At 39.9% G+C, this 12893-nt stretch overlaps 1 protein-coding gene across 1 annotated transcript; it reads right to left on the reverse strand.

The window, feature by feature from the left end:
- Positions 1–103: 103 nt before the first annotated feature.
- On the reverse strand, positions 104–12215 carry cd36 (CD36 molecule (CD36 blood group); the record flags this gene model as incomplete). The annotated part of the gene is made up of 12 exons (XM_080420558.1): positions 104–277; positions 1382–1436; positions 1544–1617; positions 2149–2267; positions 3280–3494; positions 6069–6138; positions 6275–6324; positions 6834–6925; positions 8194–8349; positions 10566–10710; positions 11487–11647; positions 12093–12215. The coding sequence occupies 12 exons, from the start codon at positions 12213–12215 to the stop codon at positions 104–106; spliced, it is 1434 nt and encodes a 477-aa protein (XP_080276684.1).
- Positions 12216–12893: the final 678 nt, after the last annotated feature.

A 12893-nucleotide genomic window follows, 5' to 3' on the forward strand; every position in this document is an offset into this window, starting at 1 on the left:
TTATAAAATAAAGTGCAGGTCGATAAGATATCAAAAGATCCGAGGTCCAATAGGCTATAGCAGCGTGAACGCGCTTTGTGCTCCACACCACACGTGAACTAACTCATGCAATGCTTTTCTTTGCGTTCCTCTTCACACACAGGTAGGCTATTAGACAGCCGGCGAAGGTGGCCAGCCCCATGCCTAACAATGCCTGCTGTACCGTCTCCAGCAGTTGTATACGCGAGGTGAGCTCTGCCTTAAACATGTCCGCCGTCGCATCGTCCAAAGAGGCCGTCTGATTCACATAGATGGAGAGGGGGAAGGGGGCAGAGAGAGAGAGACAGAATGAGTATGAATGAATACCACAATATACAAATACTATGTTGTAAGTAAAAGGTCTGTACTAAAAATTTTACTTGAGTAAAAAGATTATATTTCGAATAGCTTAAGCATAAAAACAAGTGGTTACTGTTATGTTTTGTAATATTAATCTAAATCTACAAAGTAACTAGTAACTCAAGTATTCAAATAATTGTATCCCTGTCACCGGTCAATAAGCCACTTTAGAGATGTAATTTGTGCCAGAATAAGTTGAGACATTTAGATCATGTCAAAGGTCATGTCCCACCTAGACCTAGACACAGGATCTGACACAAATTTTGACCTGATGGTCAAAATTCAATGTATCCCCTGAGCAAGCAGGCCGGCTCTATTAGCTCAATGGTAAAAAAAATCAGCACTTGCGCAGGAAACCGGGTTCAAATCCGGGGTAGACGAGGAAAATTACATAGTGCAGCTTTAAAGAGGTGGTGCCATGGTTTTGCACTTTTTCAGTTTTTCATGTGTCTATGAGGTTGATAGAACTTCATTAATCCCCCTGGTGGTGTTTTTATGGTGTTTTATGTCTTCTCTGACTATTTTGAGTTTCTACCTGGAGGCTGAAACCTTGAGGATCAAACGTGCCAATAGAGAAACAGCGCTTTAGTGACATAGTAAAAACATACCCTCCCCCTCATTATCATTACACAGCAGGTGTGGGCATAAGGAGGAGGAGGGACTAGGACAGGTGGGTGGTGCTATAAGGTGGTGGAGGAGGTGCTAAGGTGAGAACCAGGTATACTTAATGAAATGGAGGCGTGTCCACATAAAAACATAATTTTAACAATTTCTGTACACTTTTTTGAAAAAAGTCTTCCTCCTAGTATAACCATAATACCTGATGATTATGTTTTAGGGGGGGGGAAATAACTGAAAATCACGGCACGCCGTCTTTAAGTACAGTACTTGGTTACTTTCCACCACTGGTGAGAGAGCAGCAGAGAGAGTGGTACAGAGAAAATGGAACCACACACATTTCCCAGGAGAAATGTTCAACTAACAATAACTTATTACGTCTTACCTCGTTCAGCCAAACAACGGGGAATATGGTGTAATCCTTTACTTTCTTCAACACCCTAGAGGGAAAAGGTACATTATTTGTACATTCAATGAATGATTACATCTGTGATTACTGATTAAGGTCCCTTGAGATGGGTTGAGATGTTAAGGACTAATAACTTACGTGATAACCCGTGACGGCCCATACATCATGTTCACCTGCAGTCTTTTGGCAAACCTCATGGTGAACCCCGTTGTCTGATAGTAAACAAAACCACATCAAAAAAATAAAATTAGCACCACAATAACTGTCCATGAAAGCATGGGGAGGTGTCAGAGTGGAGAAAATGCATGATAAGAGTATTTATAAATCCAGAGCATAAAACATGTACCCATAAAGGTCAATTGTAACATCTCAGAGTTAAATGAACATTCCGGATTTTACCATGTACCTGATATGCCACGTCACAAAGGTATTTTATCTTTATTACTAATTAAGATTAAGATTATTGACATTCTTTTATAGGTTTTATTATTAAATTATTGCCTATATTATGACTGAGATAAGATCAAAGTGAAAGGTGGTTTTCACTGTCTAGCACTGGGTGATCACGCCAACCTTGAAAAATAGCTACTTGATCACGTGCCCAAAAAGGTTGCCCACCCCTGTGCTACTGTACATGAATCTCAGTCTGAGGAATCATTTATAGTCCAGCATATCCATACGGTATAGGCCTATATAACTTGCAGTAAATAGGACATAATTGTGAGAAGTCCCTATGCTCTTACAGGCTCCACGTCCAGGAAGGTCTTATGATGTTCTTCACTGGGACTGAGCCCTGACACAGCCTCGGTCAGTTCAGGGCTTCCATGGAGGAAGTGAGGCAGAGAAATGTAGATAGGAGACCCTGTTCAGAAGGCCAGGGAGAAATGAGCGATTAATGCGACAAGCATCTGAGCGCAATGATCGGTGGTGGAAAAAGTACTCAAATTTTTTACTCAAGTAAAAGTATCAATGCTGCAATGTATAAATACTCTGTAAAAGTCCGGAATTCAAAATGTACAGAATTCAAAAAGTACGAAAGTATTGGCATCAAAATGTACTTAAAGCAACAAAAGTAAAAGTTCAAAATGTTTTAAAATAGCCGATCTACAAGCTCACAACGTGTCTAAATAGCCTAGGTATAAAATTGGGCTAAAATTATTAGTGTATGTTATTATAATTTATATCTGAAAAGTAACGAGTAACTAAAGTTTTTGAATAATTGCAGTGGAGTAAGATAGTAAGTACAATATTTGTCTCTGAGATGTAACGGAGTAGAAGTAAAAGTATTGGAAATTGGAAATATTCAAGTAAAGTACAAATACCTCAAAATTGTACAGTACTTGAGTAAATGTACTTAGTTAGTCACAAAGATCAGCTACACTGTACAGTACAATTGCTACTTCTACTCTTACTTATTTTTATTATTATATTAAAAAATACATTACAAAGCACGCAGATAATAAAGAATACACATTTGATATCAACCCCCATACAAGATTCTTGTTGTTAAAATGTAAAAAAAAAAAATCTAACTTTTTCCCCCAATATCTTTTGAAAATAGCAGATCTACAAGCTCACAACATGTCGCAATGTGACGCGTTGTTAGCTTGTAGATCTGCTATTTTTAAATAGCTGATGTAAAGTGGTAAAACTTTACTTTAAAGCTTTTTGGGGGGGCTTGTTTTCATAGACCTGGCCGCTTGTTTCTCTTGCAAAATCTGGCAACACAATGATTACCTGCATTTTACACCTGTAGCCTAATAGGGAGGAAGTGGACAGGTATTGAATGAAGCAGCAGAAAAGGGCAATGGCGCTGCCCGGAGATGTGCCAAGATTAAGGTGAAGAATAGGCACCTATCAAGTTATATACTGACCCGCTCGACATGGGCTGACATCCAGCACTCCAGATAAGGTGCAGTTTTTGGTGACCAGTTGGTCTATGCAGTAGCAGTGGTTGTCCGGGTTGTTGGGTCTGTCCGGGTCGTTTGGGTTGACGTTCGGGGCGGCCATGGTGGACTTCAGGAGGGTGAAGCGGTACAATTTGATCCCTTTCAGATTCATAGTGGACTCGTAGCTGGCCGACACCGACCTGTGTGACACACAAGGATAAGAGAGGTCAGAGGTCAACCAGTCTTAACAGCAGTGGCGTAAAGTACAGTACATTTACTCAAGTACAATTTTGAGGTATTTTTTACTTTACTGGAGTATTTCCCAATTGTCAGTGCTTTTGCTTCTACTCCACTGCATCTCAGAGGAAAATATTGTGCTTTTTACTCCACTACAGTTATTTGAGAACTTTAGTTACTAGTTACTTTGTAGATTTGGATTATTATTACAAAACATACATTAACCACTAACACACCACTAACGCCCTATATACTACATTTCGACCATTTAAAAATAGCAGATCTACAAGTTCACAATGCGTCGCAAGCTTGTAGATCTGCTATTTTCAAATTTTCAAAATTTGAAAACTTGTGAAATGGGACATTCTGCATAACTGAGTACTTTCGACATTTTGATACTAATACTTTTGTACTTTTACTCAAGTACATTTTTAATTCCGGACTTTTACTTGTAACAGAGTATTTCTACATTGCAGTATTGATACTTTTACTTATAAGTAAAAAACTTGAGTATGTTTTCCACCACTGCGATCTGGATCAAATAGTTGATTGATGAAGAAACCGCATTCATCATATGTGCCCTGTTCTAACGTGATGAAAATGCTTTTTGCTATCTTTCTTTTTCCCACACCTACAATATAACTTGGTTGAGAATCAGATTGACTCATTTGAGTATTAAAGGGGTAGTTCACCCCCCAAATAACTTTTTTTCTATTGATTACTCACCCCATGGAGCCTTGAATTCATGGATATTTTTTTGTTTTTGTCGCATTCCTTCCTTTATTATTTGATTATAATAAATTTAGCCCCATTGATTCCGGTAGGAGACACAAATGCATTTGTGTCTCCTACCGGAATCAATGGGGACACATTTATTATAATCAAATTATTGGCTTAGGAATGTGACAAAAACAAAAAAATATCTATGAATTCAAGGCTCCAGATGGTCAGTAATCAATAGAAAAAAAGTTATTTTGGGGGTGAACTACCCCTTTAAAGGACATCTTTGTTTTTTTACAACCAAGGTTTATATTTTAGCTTGTAATTAAAGTAAATAAAAGATGAATGTTCATTTTTTTTCATTCACTGCTTTCTATAGTTTTAGCAATTTTAGCGATCTTTTTTACAGTGGGCGTGGGCATTCTGTCCGGTGGCTAAATATGCCTTTTTTACACAATAAAAAAGGTCCTGTGGTCTTTGATGGCCAGATGGGAGTTACTGGGGGCTAGAAGAGCTACTGTAAATAATAATAAAGAAAACGCCGGGTTCTTGTGTAAAAAAAATACATATTTAGCCACCGGACAGAATGCCCCCGCCCACTGTAAAAAATGACGCAAAAATTGCTAAAACTATAGAAAGCAGTAAATTAAAAAAAATTAACACTCATCTTTTATTTACTTTAATTACAATCTAAAACATAAACCTTGGTTGTAAAAAAACAAAGTTGTCCTTTAAGTCAAGTCCCAGGCTGAGATTTTGTTGTTGGATAGCTCTGACCTCTAGTGGATACTGCAAGTAAGACAGGTTCAGATTTGAGGTCTACTGAACAGTGAGTGTCTGTCAAGTCAAGAGGGCCGTGGTCCTCAGTGGTGGGAAAAAGTACTCACATTCTTTACTTAAGTAAAAGTATCAATAACGCAATGTAGAAGTAAAAGTCCGGAATTAAAAACTTACTTGAGTAAAAGTACAAAAGTATTTGTATAAAAATGTAGAAAGTACTTATTATGCAGAAGGTCCCATTTCACAAGTTTTCAAATGTATAAAATGTTTCAAATTATTTTGAAAGTAGCAGATCTACAAGCTCACAATGCGTTGCATCGCGACGCATTGTGAGCTTGTAGATCGGCTATTTTTAAAAGGGCTGAAGTAGTTAATGTGTGTTTTGTAATAATAATCAAAATCTACAAAGTAACTACTACTAAAGTTTTCAAATAATTGTAGTGGAGTATAAAGTAAAATATTTGCCTCTGAGATGTAGTGGAGTAGAAGTAAAAGTACTGAAAGCTGGAAATACTCCAGTAAAGTAAAAAATACCAAATTTTTTACTTAAGTGCAGTACTTGAGTAAATGTATATTTGTAGTTAGTTTACACCACTGGTGATCTGCAATGTCGGGTCCCGTCCCCAGCTAAATGATTGATGTTAATCTTCACCATGATTGCATAAGTAAATATGACTACAGAATGTACAATAATGTCTATTTTGATCAGAGTTTGACTGTTATCTCAATACAGTGCATAGTCAGTAAAATAATTCTGCCAAATGACATATATCATATCGGTCGAAATCATATCTAACAAAGAAAATGTTCTTAGATCAGGCGTTGTGCACTTGTAGATCTGCTATTTTTGGCTAAAGTTCTCCTCAGAAAAGGGATACAAGGGATCAAGTGGTTAATGTAAAAAAAAAATCATATCACACAAAGATTTGGGGGACCCCTGTAGTAACTCTGAGGACCCCCTAGGGGTCCCAGACCCCCTGTTGAAGATTATTGATCTACATTACTACAAAAACTATAGACAGAAAGTTCCTCGTCACCTGCATATGTCTGAAGAGAAGAAATAGAGAGGCTTCTTCTTGTCCACAAAGGGAGGGAATGAGGCGGCATCTGGGAGAGAAAGATATCGTTTTACAGCTACCGTAAGAGCTACAGCCAATAGGCTAGGTGGTTTGGTATAGCTGAGTCATGTAAGCTTTTCTTGTATCATTAAACAGTTCTCCAGTACTACATGTATGAACCTCACCTGTCCCATTGATCAGGTTACAGTACTGGTCCTTCCAGAAAGGTACCTGCCTTTTGGAGAGAAAAAAAGAACAGAGAACAAAATAAAAGTAAATTACTATACAGTTTAGTTATACTCTTGTCCAGAAAGAGGGGAGCAGGTATTTGTGTCCCATGTTTCCCAAAGGAGATTGTGTGTGCGTGCGTGCATAGTTTACGTGCATGCATGCGTGCGTGTGTGTGTGTGTGCGTGCGTGCGTGCATGCATGTGTGTGTTTGTGATTGGGTATAAACATGGGGGGAAATAGTGTAGTGTCACCTTGAACCCTTTTAGCCTTTCACTTCAAGGTCAAAATAACCTGAACAGTATCTGTGTGATGTAATATAATTATGTGGTGTGACGTGGTTGCAGCATCTAATAAACCATTTAAGATTTATATGTTGATAACAGTGATTAAGGCCAGGAGATAGAGTTTCATTCAGTCATCAAATATTTGTCCCCTGCAGGGGATTGGTGTTTTAAAATGATAATTGCCGATACCACCCCAGCACCTCATTAATGTTATTTCAATACTGCTTACCTCATTCCCATCCACCGGTCAATGATATTCACTTTAGAGATGTCATCCTTGCCAGTGAATACATTATAGGGGCCATCATAGGTGCCATTGTACTAGAGAAAACACACAGGAGGCTGAAGTCATTACATTTGCACTGAAATTCCATTACAAAAAGGTTTCAAGCCTGATTTATACGTTGTCCTACTACAGTTTGCTTGCTGAAAATAGCCCGATCTACCGTACAAGCTCGCAACTGAGCTTGCAGACGTGCTATTTTTCAGCATGCATTAAGCCAGGGGTCTTCAACAGGGGGTCCGGGACCCCTCAGAGTTACAACAGGGGGGCCGCCAAATCTTTGTGTGATAGGATTATTTTTTTCTTACATTAAAGGGATATTTCACTTTCAAAAAAACTTTTGGTCATTTTATCGTCTACTCAGGCTTTTGTGAGCCCCCCAGACCATTTTTAAGTTGCTTGATTCAGTATTTAGATATTTGATATTCATTTTATCAGACACGCCCCTTTCCTATACAAACCCATTATAACTTCAAACTCAATTTTTAACATGTTAGATTCATCAAAAACACCCGTCCTTGGTTCTGGTGACTCACCCTGCCCTCCTAATACGCGAGGGGGCCGTGTTTTTTCGATAACTTTTTTCATTTATTTTTTATATATTTTTTGGAAAATGAAAAAAATGTAATAAAATAAATGAAAAAAGTAATAAAAAAAACACGCCCCCCTCACGTATTAGGAGGGCAGGGTGAGTCAGCAGAACCAAGGACGGGTGTTTTTGATGAATCTAACAGGTTGAAAATGGAGTTTGAAGTTATAATGGGTTTGTATAGGAAGGGGGCGTGTCTGATAAAATGATTATCATATATCTAAATACTAAATCAAGCAACTTAAAAACGGTCTGGGGGGTTCACAAAAGCCTGAGTAGACGATAAAATGACCCAAAGTATATTTGAAAGTGAAATATCCCTTTAACCACTGAACCTTAGCCGAAAATAGCCGATCTACAAGCTCACAACGCCTCGCGCTGCGAGGCGTTATGCGCTTGTAGATCGGCTATTTTCAGCAAAGAGGTTTGGTGTAGGGGGATAAAAAGAGCAGAGCAAGTACACCTTTTCTAAGTATTGAGGGTTTAAGTGGTTAACTGTCTGAAAATACAACGCTACACAATGACAGCGCTGTCAAACAAGTCTATGAAACTATCGATGAAATCTATTAAAAAGTTCTGCAACACTATTTTCTACAATATGTAGTGGGTCCCTGTTTCATCTCTCTCGCAGCTAGGGGGTCCTTGACCTGAAAAAAACATTGAAGACCCCTGCATTAAGCATTACTCTCCTTAGTTAGGATAGTCTTGTTTGCTTACAGGTGAGAAAATGCCCAAGGTGTCTTTTAATATGGGGTCAGTGTATCCCCATAGGAGCTCCTTGACTGGACGGCGCTGGAACAGCGAGGAGTTGCTTTTCTGGATCATCCCCTCCAGTAAGAAGTGCAGCAGCTTGGGAACGAGTGAATAAGCTCCCTGAAAAAAACAATAAGAGAAATATAAATGTTCATATTTGAAGCCATTAAAGGTATCATGACATTCATTTTCACTTTTTTTATTTTCAATGTTTTATTTGGGGTTTTATGACCTCAATTACACCCAAAAAACCTGAACTTAGAACATTCAGTGGATTTTCTGTGGTCTGGGGTTTTCTGAATAATTAGGCTGAAAAGTAATCTGAGCTTGGCCCTTCGACAGTGAGGTCACAGTCGATTAATCCCGCCCACTCTCCTCCTCGCCCCTACCCTCCCCTATCCTTTCCTTGGGGGGGGGGGGGGGGGGGCGGAGCAGAGGCGATGATTGACAGGCAAAATCCCTCACCAGCGACACCCGCAGGCAAAGATTTCTTTTTTCATTGCAGTTGAAAAGGCTTTAGAAATGTGAGAGAAAAACACCTGCCATGGATCACTGGAAAACTTTTTGTACACTTTTGAAGGACCAGGACAAAGACTTTGAATGTGGTGTAAAAGTGAATGTCATGAAACCTTTAACTACCAGTGGTGGAAAGTAACTAAGTACAATTACTTAAGTACAATTTTGAGGTATTTGTACTTTACTTGAGTATTTCCAATTACCAATACTTTTACTTCTACTCCACTACATCTCGGATCCAAATATTGTACTTTTACTTCACTACATGTTTTTGAAAACTTACAAGTTACTAGTTACTTTGTAGATTTTGATTATTATCACAAAACATACAGTAACCACTTCAGCCCTATATACTATATTTTGACCATTTAAAAATAGCCGATCTACAAGCCAACAATGCGTCACGATGCGACGCATTGTGAGCTTGTAGATATTTTCAAAAGATTTTTATACATTTGAAAACTTGAAATAGGACATTCTGCCTAATGAGTACTTTTACTTTTGGTACTTTAAGTACATTTTGATGCCAATACTTTTGTATTTTAACTCAAGTACATTTTGAATTCCAGACTTTTACTTGTAGCAGAGTATTTCTATATTGCAGTGTTGATACTTTTACTTAAGTAAAACGTTTGAATACTTTTTTCACCAATGTTAACTACAGCATAAACACTGATATAATTCTGCACCAACACACAAACAAAACTGCAAAGAAAGTGCTGATAAATGGCACCACGGCTCTGGCAGATAAGAGTGGAAAATGATGCTACTTTATGACAGCAGATAATGCATAATGGCATGCTGGAGACGCACAATTTCATCTTATCAGTATCAGTAAGAGCAGACCTGCGACGTACATAGACCCATAAACTGGACTATAGTTATAAAATCATGACCTTTTAGCCCCAATTTCATATGATTCGAACATCAGCTCTATCATCAGTATGTCAACAGTTAATTGCTCAACATTACCCTTTGAATGAAAGCAAAGTACAGCATGATACTAGCTCATATGTACAGTATAACCTCACAGCAATACCCTTTTTTATCTGTGCTATTTTTACCCCTCGCTTCCTCCTGCTTCTAGTTTTATTACACGAACAGTAAAACCTTGTTTGTGTTCATATTTTTATTTAGTTCATATTCAGAATTAACCACAAGAACACTATTTCTGGGCATCTACAAGCTTTCAGTCAAATCGTCTCTTCAGTCAAATCGGGAAAAAGGAGTTGACCAAGCATGGATCCCTGGGGGGCCCCAGCCAATGAAGTGAATAGGGTTTAAGTGGTTAAATACTAGCCTACACAGTAAGTTCAAATCAAAGTAAACTAAGGACATGGTAAAAGTAAGTCGTGTTGATTAATCAGTATTCATTTATCCATTTGTGACTCTGGAAGTGTACAAATTGAACCAAATGGCCCCAGAAAATTGACACTGGGGATTTTAATGTGTACGGCAAATCGCACTTTCCGTTTTTCACTTCTTCCCCCCTTTTCTTTTTTTGGGGCCATTCTGCACTGAACTGAACTGTGCTGGCACAGCAGTTTTGTCATATCACACAGTCCTTACCAGCATACCTCTCAGCCTGCTTTAGTAAACGGCTGCATACCAGAGCTACTGTACTGTACAGTACCTACTGCAATGCAGCCTAGTTTGATGTGGCTTTTAGCTTGTTGTTGACTACTAATTGTACAGCAGCTGAATGCGGGCCATAGAACCCCCAGAGTGAGCATCAGACATCACAGCACTGTGTGTGTGTGTGTGTGTGTGTGTGTGTGTGTGTGTGTGTGTGTGTGTGTGGGGGGGGGGCTCACACTTACAGCCACAGCCAGGTTCAGGGACGTGATTTCATCCTCCTCTGGTCCCACTGACAAGGACCGCTCAAAGATGGCGCCCGCGGGTAGCAAGAAGGATATGGTGTGGTTGGGGTTGGCCGTTATGTTTTCTTTCGCGAGATACCTTGTTCTGAGGAAGAGACATATGGATATAGATTTATCATCACCACATACTATTGAATTTATGGCCGTCTGTCTGTCTGTCTGTCTCTGTCTGTCTGTCTGTCTGTCTGTCTGTCTCTGTCTGACTGTCTGTCTGACAGTCTGTCTGACAGTCTGTGTGAATCATTTCTCAATTCATTGTTAAGGGAACATGTGCAAAAAGGGAAAGTGCCATTAACTATATTGTTTATCCATTGAATTTTGTATAGTTGTATAGTTATAGTGTGAATGGCAATTAAAGTGCCACTTAAAGTGCCATTCACTGAGCACTATATATTTTTGTAATAGTCAGTGTGAACTGTGACATCCACTTGACTTTTACGATTTTTAAAACTATGTTTTTATAGTTATAGTGCTCAGGGTGAATGACACTGTTGTGTGCGGTTGTGTGTCTTGTAATAAGCATGGATATGAGGTAGTTATTCATCTTTGACCTTATGATATGAAATATAATAATTGTCCTAACAATCTGAATATTATAGTATATATTATATACTGCATGCTGGCCTGATGTTTATTGTTACAGTATGATTACAGCTCTCCACTCTTATCTATGTGTAACATGCAGAGAACGATTTGTACCACTAACCTGGGTTATCGCCTACTTCTCTAATCATATCAGGTAATAAACTTCCTTGCAAAACTTCCCAGAAAAAGAAAACATTCTAACAAAACACAATTACTGAAACACGGTTATAAATGTCGCTGAAATAAGATACAAAATAATTGCTATGTATGCTGTACCTGTACGTGTAAGGTCCTTTCTCTATCACCACCGGCGTGGAGCCATTTCTCCACACGTCCGTGGGGTTTTGCACATCAAAGAGCCAGAACTGCCTGTACACCGCTCCCCCCGTGGACACCCAGTTGTCATAAGCCGTCGTACCGTTCTCAATGACAGCTTCCTGTTCGCAGCCAGACAACACAGACAATCTATTTTTAAAACCAGCTTCCAAGGCTGCCAGCAGGTCAGCATGCCCCCCGCTGCCCGGCATCTGAACAAGGTTGGCTCTCTTTTTATTGCAGAACATCAAATAACACCGGCTAAAACCATCATGTGCGCTCTTTGTCATCTCTCTTGCACTGACACAAGACAGACTCACATTCATGCACGCTGACGGTAAATAAACACCACACACTTCCCTCGTGCACGGTGGTCGGTCTCCTGTTTACCAGCAAGTTGACGGCATTCCAAGAGGCGCACCTCTCCCTCTATTTCTCCGGGTTCACCTTGATCACTGGCACTGCACGCGGATGCATGCATATTATGCGCGCATGCACTCACACACACAAAAAACACACACATGCACACACACACACACACTCCCGGGGTGAAACTGAGCACCGTACCTTCTCCACTGTCCCCTCAATGACGCCGTTACCCAGTGGGATGAGTATGCCTCCTAGGACCGCTACCACTGCCCCAATCACAGCGCCAGCTATAAGCCCACACTCCTTGTTACAGCAGCCCATGGCGGTGTGTCTTGCTCCGTCCTTCTGTCCGTCCGTCTGCTCCTGTACTCCTTCTGTCGGTGTGTGCCTCTATGTGTGGCCTGTGTGTGTGTATGTACGTGTGTGTGTGTGTGTGTGTGTGTGTGTGTGTGTGTGTGTGTGTGTGTGTGTGTGTGTGTGTGTGTGTGTGTGTGTGTGTGTGTGTGTGTGTGTGTGTGTGTGTGTGTGTGTGTGTGTGTGTGTGTGTGTGTGTGTGTGTGTGTGTGTGTGTGTGTGTGTGTTGGGATCAGGAGGAGAGGCAGTACCGTCGGAGGAGGCCAGGTAAAGGTACAGACACCCCTGGCAGCAGCCAAGGGACTCTTCTGATATGGAAGTTAATGACATTAAAGGGTTGAAGGTTGGCGAGGGAAGGAGCTCCCACGTGCCCCCTTCCCCCTCCTCCTCCTACTCCTCCTCCTCCTCTGGTTATCAGTACACCTGATAACGGGGGGCCGGGAGAAAGGCTGGAACGTCAGAATCTTTGCTATCTGAGGATTCAGGAGGAGATAGGAAATAAGATTATGAAGGTGATATGACTATATTAAAGGATCTGCAAGATTTTGTGTCTATGCCACTAAATATTATTATATATAATAATGTCACTTTTCTTGGTAAACTGTAAAGTGAAACCCCCATCACCATTCCTGACAAAAACATCCC

Source organism: Gymnoscopelus braueri (assembly GCF_963280865.1).
Source record: "Gymnoscopelus braueri genome assembly, chromosome: 23".
Taxonomy (NCBI): domain Eukaryota; kingdom Metazoa; phylum Chordata; class Actinopteri; order Myctophiformes; family Myctophidae; genus Gymnoscopelus; species Gymnoscopelus braueri.